Here is a 14,497-nt window from a genome sequence, read left to right on the forward strand (position 1 = left end):
GGGAAAGGAAGTGGAAAAGTTTAAAGTGGGGCTAGAAACTATTGTTCAAGGAGAGGGAGATAAAGATCTGGACATTCCGTATCGCTTTGTTTATTTAAATCATTTTTTTTGCATCTTAATATAAATCATCTCAGATGCTAATCTTTTGTAATGAGAGCGTTCCGAATCCAATATTTTTATCATATATTTATCCCAATCCATCACATGTTCTGTGTGAAATCTGTGATTTGAGATAACAGAGTAAGAACTAACTGGTTTTTTTAAGTCATTATAATGTGCTCTTTTAAACGCATGGTATCAACTTTTTAGATGTCAAACTGTTGAGCGATAATGGTAGAATTATTTTCGACTTGTACAAAAAGCCTACCAACTCTGGAAGATTTCTCAATTTCTTCTCCAATCACCCTACCATACACAAGAAAGATGTTGTGATTGGGTTATTGGACAAAATTCTATTTCTTTCCAAAATTCCATCGCATTAACATCAATTCTCTAATTATCACTCTCCTTCGCAATGGATATCCGTGACAATTTTTATTTAAAACGATAAATAATAGAATTAAAACGTTATCAAGAAAAAAGAATTTTGATACCATAAATGAACATAACGTTAACACTAATACGGACATCTCTATTGTAAAGAAAAAATTTTTCACTATTCTTTACTTAAAGAGAACGTCTGAGAAATTCAATGCAACTACTAGATAAATTTCAATTTGAATTGGTATACAAACCTATGAACAACTTGAACAGTTTTATAAAAACGGGTAAAGATAAGATAAAAAAAGATGAACTTTTGAATGTGGTATACCAAATTAATTGTAAGGACTGCGATTATTCGTACGTCGGACAGACAAAAAGGAAGCTAAAGACGCGTTTAAAAGAGCACATTATAATGACTTAAAAAAACCAGTTAATTCTTACTCTGTTATCTCAAATCACAGATTTGACACAGAACATGTGATTGGGATAACGCAAAAATATTGGATTCGGAACGCTCTCATTACAAAAGATTAGTATCTGAGATGATTTATATTAAGATGCAAAAAAATGGTTTAAATAAACAAAGCGATACGGAATGGTTTCCAGATCTTTATCTCCCTCTCCTTGAACAATAGTTTCTGGCCCCACTCTAAAGTTTTCCCCTTCCTTTCCCTTTTTCTTACCCTTTTTTTTCCTTTTCCTAATATAAATAGACCAGCGTTTTTGACTTTTGTCGTTTTTTGCAGTTTAAATTCACTCATTACCTAAATTTGTCACAGTGTTCAGTTGTACCGATGAGTCTTCGCACCCCAGGATACGCGTAAGTTTGTTCTGTTGGTTTTTCAAAAATAAAAAAAAAAAATTCTCTGGGTGGAATCTAAGCAGAAGTATATTTCTTAATTTGATTGTTTTTACAGTAATACGATGATATCTAATTTACTTGTGAAAAAATTTTTTTGTTTGTACAATAGAACTGGGTACTTGCGTGTCTCTTCGTGTGGGGCTCGTCGTTTTTAAATGAAGATTTCTTAATTGTATCATGACATGAAAAAAAACTTTCGTGTTTTCTTTCTATTCGTATAGCGCGATAACAATTAACTGTTACTTTAATTTACTTTGCTCTGTTGCGATTACTACTGTATATTGTAAGGAAATAATAATTTTTTGTTACTTGCTATCACTACATTTGTACATACACTCAGTTGACTTGCGTATTTAGTTATAATGTTTAACGTATTCATTTTTATTGTACTGAAGAGGGTCAAATCTTGACCGAAACGTCTACTTATTGTTGTGAATTTGTTTTAAATAATATATAACTTATTTACATCCTTAGTCGTGGCTGTATGCTCTTTATTATTTAACCTTTGTAAATTTCTAAGCCACTTTCTAACAATTTAAGTTTTATTTTATATAATAAATAAAATTAAGGAAAAATTAATATACTAAATTAAAAAAAAAGATATCTTATAAGAACTGAATTAAAAATTTTCAAGATAATTATTAAATTAGATGAAGAAAGTATTACTTTAAAGGGGTCTCGTCAAAACTTGTGTTAATATAGACTTTAATACATATGTGAAAGTTAGAGTAATAGTGACGGATGTACATCTTTAGATTCTCTCGACTAGACTATAATATCTTCTCGATGTTAAGCTTGTATCGGGCCGCACATTATTTATATGTATTATATGTACATACAACGAGCTCTTGAGCTTCTTGTCAATTTGCGTTGTTGGCACTGGCTTATATCATGATCCGTTTACGATCATTTATCGGTGCCGATGTCGACATGGAACTTAAGGCACTTAGGACAAATCGTGATCTACGAGCGAACCATGAGGAGCACGGTTCCGAGGGAGCGGCTCAACTTGCCTCAAGACACTTCGAGATAGCCCCCGTTCGAAGTGCCGTCACTAATTAAGAAATACTTCCCTTGACGCCTACCTTAACAGTTCAGGCGCGCCTGACTCTGACCTACACTCTCGCATGGCCGACCATCAACAACGTTCATCTACTTATCTCTTGAGAAAAAAAAACGGAGCTGTTTGCGTTTTTCAACATTTTAAGTCCGTATCAGACTGAGATTAGAATTTAACCAATCAAAGGTTTTATACCTAATATTGATTTCCTTTCTTCTGATTAGTTAAATTCCAATCCAATTAAATTCTTAATTTCAATCTGATACGAGCATTAGCGTAAAATACTCTGATTATACAATACTATTTAAAATAAAATAAAAATTATTTTTCTTATAAATAAATTTACAGTACAGTATTAATTACAGTTTTGCAATAATACATTTTTACGACAGTAAAAATTGATTTATCCAACATAAATCCGATCCTCTAACATGTTACTATAACTTTTCCTTTAATATATAATTAATATGATACTTCTGCACATTAATAATGTTGACTAAAACAAGCGCATAATGTATATCAAAAAGGTGATCTATATCATTTTGGAAGGAAAAATTTTGTTAGATCAAAGAGATACTTTAATTTCTTTTTATGACCGAATGCTTTTGCGATGAAACGACTTTTACAAACTTATATTCTCGAAACGTATCTTGGGTTTAAATTGAACTTTGAATTAAAATCTAAAAGTTAAATGTAAGACGGCAGATCAAATTTATTGAGCAATCGCTCTTTTATATGCGCATCGAATATATTTTCAAGCAAATACGAAATGAATCCATGAAAAATCCATGAATTAAATTGTTCTCGAAAAGCGATCCAAATTACGTTTGAAAATCTTAAACATTTCTTTCTAAAATTAATGGATATGTATGTTTTTAATTAATCACTTTGAGGTAAATATTGTAATGTACTATTCAATTGACAAATGTGTAAGCAATACAAATAACTATTTAAAAAAATAATTTAAAGGATTAATTTAAAGAATTGACATTCGTAACTTTAAAATTTGTAATGCTTAGAGTAAAGTTAAATAAAGTTAAAGATTATTTATCAATTATTTTTCAATTATTCGATTTACCAAATAGTTTCCAATTATATTTAGTTAAATATAAGAGTTTTTTTTTAAATTACTGTATACGAATTTAATATCAAAATTGATAAATTCATGAAAGACATATATACATTTTGCAATCCAGGCATTTATTAAGTTTTTACATTTGCCTATTGAATACACCATTTGGAATTTGCCAATTTTGATATCTAGTTCACATTGGCCTAAAATATTCTTAAATTAAATATAGTTATAATTTATAATTATATTTATATTAAAAATCATTTGTTAAATCACATTAATGACAACATAATTTACAACTTTTCTACAGCAGTTTTTATTAATGTAGTGCTAATAATGAATATGTCAATAAAAAAAGAAGCTCTAGTTTTCATGATACACTAATTGTAAATTTGATTTGATAAATTTGAATTTAATATAAGAATTAAATAATATCACTGTCCAATATTATATTGCATTACGAATAATCATTTCCGATGTATTTTTATTTATTGAATATGAATCCATTATCCAAATTTGATCATCGCGTCACAACTTTAAAAGAAATAGTATCAAAATGATATAAAAATTACGATTTTGAGGGTCTTTATGACGTTGTAGCACTGGTAATAGATATTATTTCTAAATTTTATTTTTATTACACGAAAGTATCAATTTTTAGCTTTAAAATGCATTTTTTTTGTTTTTCGTTTTAATAAATCATTTTTCATTTTCGAGATACATTAATTTGAAAAAAGTTATTTTCCCATGTAAATAATTACACAGAAAAAGAGAGTTATTATTAAATTAATATATCTTGAAAACAAAAAATTAAAAGAATCATAACGCATTTTAATATTAAAAGTTGATACTTTTATGTGTAGCATTAATAAAAATATAAAAAAACTTATTCTCGGTATCACAACGTTATAAATACCTTCAGAATCTCGTCGTTTTGTATCTTTGATCATTTTTCTTAAAAATGCGAACTAATAATCAAAATTGAATATCGGATTCGTGTTTAGTCGACAAAAATACATCGCAAATAAAATTTACATTCGCGATACAAAGGAAAAGCAGGTTAAATTTTGTTCTGTTATTATATTCACACACACACACAAAGCCAATATCCTTTAAATAAAGAAAGACTTTTATAATTGATAAATAATCATGGATTTTATTTAACTTTTCCCTTGAATATTTCCACAATATTAAAATCATCAAAAACATGTAATAATGTAAGTAAATATTTACTTTAACCGATGTGTATGTTTTATGGTCACATGTTTTTTTTTATTGCAGTATATAACACTATTATACATTATACATACAATTTCCCCAGATTATACTTAACGTATGACGTCCTTCGTCTTTTTATTATTGCTATTTAATTATTATGAAATACTTGATTCTTTTTCAAAGAATTACTAAATTAAATATTAGTTAATTATTATATATAAGCTAATGATTTCCTTTATTAATCCCGTTTTTAATTTTTCATTCATGAATTCAATACTTTCAAAATACGATTTAAAAGACTCACTTTGACGCGCCGGTCGGCTACGGATGCTAGATGAGAGCGGATGATCAGTGCAGCAATCAGGAAGGAAGCAGTCACGATGAGCACGTACTGAATTCTTCTTTCTTCGTCTCGTTGGCGATTCGAGGTCCCTATGATGTACCAGGAAGAGTGCCAGAATCGAGCGCCGAGAAGTCACTGCGATCGCGGTTTGCGGTCGAGGGAGAAAAGCGTCCAGCGACAGCGACGGCGACGGCGATGACGGAAGTGATATGATGTACCAGGAAGAGTGCGTGCCAGAATCGAGCGCCGAGAAATCACTGCGATCGCGGTTCGCGGTGGAGTGTTCCGAGGGAGAAAAGCGTCCAGCTACAGCGATGGCAACGATGAAAGTGAGGGGCGCACAACGAGAACAACCCTCTTTAGCTGCTATCACCACTCTCGCGTCTCCTCGCCACGGCATCGGGCGCGGCGGAAACGCGCCGTCGCGGTGCCGCGTAGCGAATACGCACGCGCCACAACTCTGGAGGTGGCCTCCTGTAGTCGCCCTATGTGTACATACACATACGTTTTCCTGCACACGGGTTAAGTCCACTTCGGACTACGATAACAGCCGACAGGGTGGGACGGTTTACTCTTGCATTAGATAAGGGATCGTTTCAACGGCCTACCCCATCGGCCGTTGAAACGATATTTCTCTAAATTCCGTCTATCGTCTTTCACTTTGCATTTTTTCTAGCCGCTGCAAGAATGTCGAAATATTCGATTACTATAACTTTTTGTATCATTGATGAAAGTATTATGTAAAATTAAGTTAATATAAAATAAAAAAGATTGCATTTTCTATACATATGGTAGGCGCTATCAGATTCTAACAATTTTTAAATATCAAAACAATTGTTTAATAGGTTAATCCACTTCTGCATAAAATCATCATAATATTTCACACGCTTGACATTCTTAATATTCTCCATCTAATTTTTGCATCTCGAAGTTCTTATTTTAAATTTAATCGGGAGATGAAGACTTGCCACTTGTCAAATCGTGCGATTAATCGAGTAAGTCTCGAAAAGTAGCACAATGAGACACCTACACATACGCAGATCCGAAATTTGTCGGATTTCTTTGTAACAGATGATCGTTATCTTGTTTTCACGAATTCATGGTCTAATATTCTTTACGATAAACAGAGACATGAGTTTGAGGAGCCTCGCGAAGAACTCTCTTTTGTCAGACAATGCAGATTCAATTAAAAGTCTCTTCTGAGTGTGAAAACTTTTCCAATCAAACTGATACGTGCTAACGTGCCCTTTTTCGCCGCAAGATTTTTTTTCCGGGCCCAGGACCCTAACACGATCGGATAGTAATTATGTCGGTATCAATTTAACAGTTTTCGACTTTCGTTCACTTCGCCTCGCGGAATAATTGATGAAGAGTCAATAGCACGAGGTTTCTTCGTTCGAAATAGATCAAGTAAAACAATGTTTATTGAATTTTCGCAGTTTCCTTTTCCCAATGTGAATTTTGTCGCAAAAGTAAGTTCTAACTTATTATCGTACTGTATTTAATAGCATTTATCTATTAAACTTCTTTTTGAAAAACATATTACAATATTTATAAGCTGTTTTTATTTTACTTTACAAGATGTATATAAGTACATATTATTTGTTATATTTCTTAATTATAATTACTAAAAATACAAAGCTAATAGCAGAAGAACAATGTGAAAAATCTTTTGCTGTGCTGAGAGATAAAAAGTGAGCGGGAGATTTCACGATACCTAAAATCAATAATTTCAAACAGGACACATTCTGTGGCGTTGCGGCAAAATTGCACGATGCATTTCCTCAGCCTCATATAAGCCAAGATGTACTTGGCTTCGTCTAACGTGCTAAAAGTGTGTCCATGCCTTTAAAGACTACACAACTTTTCCACAAAAAGTTCTTTCTCCTAGAAACTCGCGAGAACTTTCCTAGAAATGTGCGAGAAACAGAATCACATTTGAGGGTATGTGTTTGCAGAACGATATGACGTGACGCTCGTATAAGCGTATTAAGCAACTCTTTTTGGATTTTTCACGATTTCCATTTTCCTGAAATTATAACGAAATCAAGCGCATTTTTGAAATTTAATTCGATGAATTTAATTTAAAAAATGTCGTGGAGATCGTATGTTTGCATTTTTTTTACATTATCAGAGAAAAAAAATTCCTTCAGCAAATACTTGTTCCTTTTCGTAGCCTTGCTTTCCTTTTTTATTTTTTTATTTTCACATCTACTGCCACTTTAATATCCATAGTCCCCGAGTTCGTTTCCACGGTAGCCCGCAGCGATGGATCAAACTGTTTAATTTGCCCCAAAGGTTTGCAGAGTTACAGAGTTTTTCTTCTTTTTCTTTCTTTACAGAGTACAGTGTGTCGATGTAATGCGCGTCCGAGAATGTGCTAATAAAGTTGTGAAAAATGTCTGCTTATTTGTAAAGTTTAACTGTTTGTGCACATAACAATGTATGCGTATTTTATGTACGTACATTCAATATTCATTATATGTCTACTGAACGATTGTTGAATATATTCTTTCTACTAGCACATTCAACAAGCAATACAATTATAATGCTTTAAAATACTATAAACATACATAATATTAACAATTTTAGTTGCTATTTTATTAAATTAAAATATATAGGATTATTATTAATAAATGGTAAAGTATACAGGATAAATCACGAATTAATATCTTAAGAATTATTCGAAAAAAATTCTTAATAATAAAATTTGTGTAACAAACATTGTGTAAATCGTTTGCATTTTTTAAAATAAATGTTTAAAATTAAAAATATTTTAAGATTACTTGAGAAATGTAATTTACCTTAACATCTATTACGGAAAATAGCACTATTAATAAAAAAATCTCTTAAAAGTACTATTCAAAAATTAAAAAATTAACGACACTTTCAAATATACATTATTAAAATGCATTGTGCATTTTTTCTTTTTTGTCAGCCACCAATAATTTTTCCAATATCTTGATTGATGCTAAAATATTAATTTATAACAAATTAAGTGACGCGTCTCATATATTAATAAAAAGTGTTACATAAATTGCATATTAAAATAGTTATTCATTGAAGTTAATTATCATTCGCTAAATTTGTTTTATTGTCTTTTGCTCTTTCATTATTGATTTTCGATAATATATTTTTAAAAAGTCAATTTAGAAAATTAAATACATACAAAATTGTTCCTTGTTAATCATTTCGAGCGCATCTATCCTGCATCTGTTCCTCTGGAAAGTCAGTTAGTATTCTGACTGTGCTGCTGATGTTATACAGAATTTAAGAAAATAACAGAGAGTAATCTTGAAGTCAAGCTTCTTCACAGGAACATGTGATAAATTGGCTTATCAAACAGGTGTAGATTGACACGACATATTTATCAAGTGAATATATTTAACACACATTGAATTTGTCGACGTTGAACATAAAACGTATGTACAAGAACTTGCATAGAAGTGCATGAACCTTACTCCGTCGTGTGAAATATTCTTTACATCGTGAAACGTACATGATTCTGTCATTCTCGCGCAGTTCCTATCAAAATTTCGAAATTCTTTTCGCGCTTCATAGTTTCATGAATCACTATGTTCTCTAATACCTTTAAAGTAAAGTGTCATTCTAAAGAGTGAAATCTCACTCTTAAAGATTGAAAATTGAGCCATTTTTTTTCAAAGCTCTCTAAAAAATTATATATACATAATTTAAATTTATAAACTAAATTTAAACTATGTTTATACATTTGTTAACAAAAACAGCTACTCGTAACAAACAATGAATGAAAAATTGATTCGATTTGTTGTAGAAAAAAAAACAAATGGAAACGTCGATTGGATCGAAAAGTGCTGTCGGATTTTCACCGGCGGTGTGTGAAACTATCCTAGAAGTCCTGGAGGAATGTGCGAACTCATTGGCCGTTTATCGAAACATCTTACGACAACAATCGACAATAGAGAATGATGACGCCATTAATATTTTCCCAAATGTTAAGTATGTCTTGCAGATATAGTGTAATAAACGCGACTGTATTATGATTTGTCTGCTTTGTATATATCCACAGGATTTCGGAAACGTCTATTCTGCAAACGCTTGCCAGAGGCGCCGCGGAAATGACGGATTCACGAAGGGAGGCTGCACGTGAAAAGCTTCTACGAGACAGGTTGGCTTGTTTAATCTGTCCATAAACCTGTTTGAAAGACCGACGTGTGATAGTGGCGGATCAGCCAATAGACTACGATACAATAGAATCTCAAAATTAAATTAATTACATAATTAATAAATTTACATTTGCTTTATGAAGAAATATAAAGAGCAAACAATTTCTTCCTTTATTTGTCACATGCAATATCGAATTTAAATCGTATGCACATTAAAATATTATGATAATAACAGTTACTATATTTTTTATTATTCTTTATGTGCTTCGTTTCAAATAATTATTATCCCCACTGTCCTCTAATTAAACGTAATTTAGTACGTTTTTGTCATTTAAATATGGAGATTTTGTATGTAAAACATTTATTTACTTTAATTAATAAAAGATTTTAATAATTCCATTTATATTAGTTGTCTTAATAATCATGAAATCTAAATATGTTTATTAATATTGTGACCGAGAAAATTTTCAAACTATTTCAATCCGTTACTGTTAAGCAATACTATTAATATATCATGCAGCTCTAATAAGTAAATTCAATTATAAATAATTCCATTCATCCTCTCATATATCTTTTACATTCGATTTTTTTTTTTTTTTTGAGAAAGGATATATATCCAATTTAATTATTTTTAAAAGTTTGAAGTCGCTAAATATAAAAACAAGGTCAAAAATATAAAAATCTAAAAAATGACGAATCAAGTATACTGCAAGCAAACAATAAAATATCTTCAAAGTCTAACAGAAATTTATCGAGACTTTTTCATGATCGTAAGATTAGATTTAACTTATAAAATAAAATATATATTAATAAGCACTACGCAGTAAAGCTTACAAATTTTTAGCATATAATTTATGTATACTTGCCAGCAAAAAGGTTGCAACACTTTTTTTTCGATGAGTTTCGAAACTTAGCTTTGCTTATAGAGCGATTGAATGTAAATGAGATCTATAAATGAGAATCAATCCTTCGGTTAGTAGGCTACATTCTAAAATTCATCGAAAAAAAATGCTGCAACCTATTTGCTGGCGAGTATACATGTACATATTACAGGGTGCGTCCAGACTACTCGAAAGCATCGAATAAACTCGAGCCACGAGCATTTCGACTAACTTTCATTGTTTTTTACCAAGCCGCGTAACAAATGTTTATTGAAATGCTCGCGGCTCAAGGTTCGGTTCGAGTTTTGGCTCGATAATCTGGATGTTTCCTTTTACATATCCATTGTATTGATTAATAGCATTGTTATTTCTCTTTGCCTTTAAAATGAAAATTCGTGAGTTTTACATTATATATAATACAAAAATATCATCAAAAATATACATTATACATACGATATATTAGCATACGATATATCATAAGATTATATTAGCAGAATGGTGTTTGAAAAATTATTACACGAAAGTAAACGCTGCACACTATGTCGTCTTTTATAGTTATTTGATTAATTTCATATCTTACTATGCAAATAATTTTTTATATTTTAATATAAAATTTATTACAAAATTATATGCTTTTAATTAAAATTTAAGCAAAATTCTTCTTTTATTAACCATATTTGACTTTAATTGTTCAATACTTTTCAGAGATATGATTTTTTAAACATGCTAAGATGTATGTACATATTTTACTGGACGTCCAAAGATTAAGGTTCAGTTTTTCATTGTCTGGATAACTTGTGGGTAAGCTTAACCTGATATTTCACACATTCAAGAGGCTTCATCCATGATATCGTCATAAATGAAGCCTATTGGATAAAATATTAAGTTAAGCATAACCACAAATTAACCAGATAATGAAAAACCGGGCCTAAGAGATATCATTTACGTTGCAGTTTATATGTGTGCAGTATAATAGAAGATTTGAAGCGGGAAATTAGCGAACATGGAACCATCGATGTATTAATCAAAGAAATCGAGAGGATTACGTCACAAAAAGAACAGGAGCATCTTTTAATAGAAGAGAATGAAAACATGCAAATAATCGTGGCAGAGTTACGAAAAACAATTGCCGATAAGAAAACAGCGAATGAAATGGAAGAAGAGCGTTTAACAAAGAAGCTCACTTTGACACGGGTAAATGTTTCACAAGTCGGAACGTTTACAAATATGCGCAATAGTGATAAATCATGAAATTTTATCGTTTAATCATTATATGTATATAAGTAGAGTCACATTAAAACGAAACTTTGGTTGGCGAAATTTGGTTTAGGATGAGAAGGAGAAGCTAAAACTAATTAAGGATGTGGAGATAAAATATGTTCGAGTGTGGGAAGCGGCACGTCGGGAGCAGTACGTACTACATTACGAATTGAAAATGGACGAATTAAAAAAGACATTGAATAATCATTGCGTACGCGAGAGCAATGAAAATCACGTGAATGATGTATTAACGCGTTATCTGACGCAACGTATAGCGGTGAGAATAAATTCTTTCTCAACTTCTTTTTGTTTAAAACACGCAAAAATATCTTATAGACATCTTTTACCTTTTACTTAAACAGTCAAGACTTAAAAGGATCCGTCATTAAAATTAAGACGGACACTTAAGTGATCTTGTAAATTCTTCAGCGAAAAAGCTTAAAAGGTTGCTGAAAAATGTACTTTGAGATCGTAGCCATTTTACGCTTTTTCTTTTCAGCGGATATGTTAACACAAATTTGGCGTTTTTGCTAAATGTCAAGCACGAAATAAATTTCGTTAAATTTAAGATGAGTCACACCTTTGGAAAGATAACAAAAATATTTACTTTGAATTTACAGCTCATCGAGACTTGGATCGAGCAATGGCGACAGAGGTATGATCGAGAAAAGAAAATGTATGAGAAGGAGATCCGTAAAGTACGCAATGAGATTGGAAATGCTCAGAAATACTTGGAGGAACTTACGACGGAGGTAATGATTCCAAAACTGTACGACAGTGCGAGAAATATTTTGATTTCATTCCGCACAACAGGAACAGCGGACGCAGTGCAGTAAATCAATTTGCATTTTGCCGTTTATTATTTTGACCACCGCTACTATGAATCTTAATTGTTGGATAAAGAGGATCCTAAATGGTGCAACAAGCATAATCACTATCTTATTTTGCATTCTCTCTGTGACTATTTGATTTACTACGTTACGTCTCATCTATTGACAATCACGCTCGGATAACTTGGCCCGCGTGAGTTTAAAGGGCACGCCGAAGTTTCGTTGAGTAATCGATAATTCGTGTCAAGAACGTGTCTACTGAGACTCAGAAATGTTAACGATCGTTATTAATAGCTGAAATCTCAAATTCTGGACTCTTGAGATCCCTTCACATGTTTCAGACCGGTTTACGTTTAAGCGAGAACTGAACCATTGACCGGAAGTCTGTAGATTAATTTCCTTTAGCTTAGGTATCTACATATATAGGAATGTAGTAAAATTCATAACAAGAGCTAGAACATGCATTTTATGTGTTTGAATATGTATTTGTAAATTATTTTCTGTATTTTCGAATTACCTTCCAACAAAGAATCACATCTTTTCTTCTTTTTAATTTTTTAAAATTATATTATATTACGAATTTTAATTTGTTTTTATATTCTGAATTATATATGTATATCAATCTCTAATTAACAGTATACTAATACATTAACATTATTAGTAAATTAATATAAAAAGACTCGTAGTAATTTTACAGATCTAATTCTATAAATCGATTTCTTCACAAATCTTGTGAATTTTAATCATTTATAACAAAAATTTATTCCGAATATAAGATACATAATACTTATAATTCCGATTCCTAAAGGAATGTGTAACTGTAATAGAATATATACAATTTTCTACATCAGAGTTGTCCAGTTTAAGCCTTATACCTTTTAATTATACGTTTATATATAATACATATATAACGGACAAGATCGAACCTTCCCTTCTTACTTACGAAGATACACGATTGCGTAAAGCCTGGTGAATCTCATATAAAACACATTTATTTCTGAAAAAGACACTCCAATAAAATATGTCGGTAAATTCGCGTTGAAACTGATACGGTATTTGTTGCAGTATTGCAGTAATCAGGAATTCATCGATACGTACCTCGCGGAGCAGGAGGCACTCCGAAGACAAAAGGAGCACGAGGATCATGTGCGCCACAGCATAATTAAGATACAAGCCTGGTGGCGAGGTGTTATGGTGCGTCGAAAACTGGGGCCGTATCGATCTGAAGAGAAAAAGAAGAAAAAGCCTGTTAAAACAAAAAAATAATTCCTCTTTCTGCTCGGTTGAGTTACTCTTAATCATAATGCATCGTTCTAATTCGTTTAATTTAATCGGGCAAATGGCTATTAAAAATGTATTTAACGTAATTTTTAACAAAATAAAAAAATTAAAAGATTATAGATTCTTCTATATCGTATTTGAAAGTAAGACAAAAAGTTTGGCGAAGATTTAAAACATGAATAAAAAATTATTCAATAAAAAGAGTAGATATATTTTTAAAGAATAATTAATATAAAATAAAAACATTTTCATTTAAACTACAAAATTATATTGTTAAATATAAATATTGACTTCATTAAATTGTTTTATACGTATATGTATATAACGTTTTCACGAAAACTATAATTTTCGAGTCCAGTCACTTTTTATAGAAAATATATATAAACATCTTTATTTATATACGGAAAGAACAATTTTACTGAATGTCTAAAAATTTAATTAAATATAGATCTGAAAATAATTGTATTGGACCATTAAACTAATTACGTAAAAAAGTCAAGCATGAGTATTAATGAACAATATTACAAAAAATTTTGATATTGTTACAACCCAGAGAAAGTTAATATCGATACGACGTCAAAATTAGCTCAATGGCTCTGATAAGGATAAAAAACTCAATGTGTGTTTGAATTTCGATTTATTTTCGACTTGCTTTAAATATATTATAAATATCTTATTACTGTTTTGTTCAATTTTAATACTGTATTATAATTATCGCTTATCCTTTTATAAGTAAAATCTCGAAATGAGATAGAAATGATATCAATATAATATTTTTTTTTATGGAAAAAAACTCATCAGTTCGACATTGATTTGATGAGTCATTTTTTTTATTAATAGAAAGAAAAAAATAATTAATTACATTGGTGAACAGACCGAATAATTGTTCAAATGCAATTGGTCATTTCTCTCTCCAAGATCTCAAATCAATTTCCAACATCGTGAATACAATAAAAACTTCAAAAATAGTAATCAATATCAATATACACTACACACACACACACACACACACACACACACACACACACACACACACACACACACACACACACACACACACAC

The 14,497-nt window shown here is 30.8% G+C and overlaps 2 protein-coding genes across 2 annotated transcripts in view; one reads left to right on the forward strand and one right to left on the reverse strand.

The window, feature by feature from the left end:
* LOC108753181 (acetylcholine receptor subunit alpha-like) overlaps nucleotides 1-5,119 on the reverse strand; it is an 86,654-nt gene extending 81,535 nt beyond the window's left edge. Inside the window, exon 1 of the mRNA XM_018494552.1 lies at nucleotides 5,000-5,119. The gene's annotated coding sequence lies outside the window, so the exon portion shown is untranslated. The remainder of the gene's footprint in view (nucleotides 1-4,999) is intronic.
* A 2,361-nt stretch (nucleotides 5,120-7,480) lies between these two features.
* Nucleotides 7,481-13,420, forward strand: LOC108753170 (IQ domain-containing protein G). The gene is made up of 6 exons (XM_018494529.1): nucleotides 7,481-7,496; nucleotides 8,832-9,016; nucleotides 11,018-11,258; nucleotides 11,395-11,601; nucleotides 11,945-12,076; nucleotides 13,220-13,420. The coding sequence occupies exons 2-6, from the start codon at nucleotides 8,844-8,846 to the stop codon at nucleotides 13,418-13,420; spliced, it is 954 nt and encodes a 317-aa protein (XP_018350031.1). The 5' UTR covers nucleotides 7,481-7,496; nucleotides 8,832-8,843.
* Nucleotides 13,421-14,497: the final 1,077 nt, after the last annotated feature.

Source organism: Trachymyrmex septentrionalis, unplaced genomic scaffold, assembly GCF_001594115.1.
Source record: "Trachymyrmex septentrionalis isolate Tsep2-gDNA-1 unplaced genomic scaffold, Tsep1.0 scaffold66, whole genome shotgun sequence".
Taxonomy (NCBI): Eukaryota; Metazoa; Arthropoda; class Insecta; order Hymenoptera; family Formicidae; genus Trachymyrmex; species Trachymyrmex septentrionalis.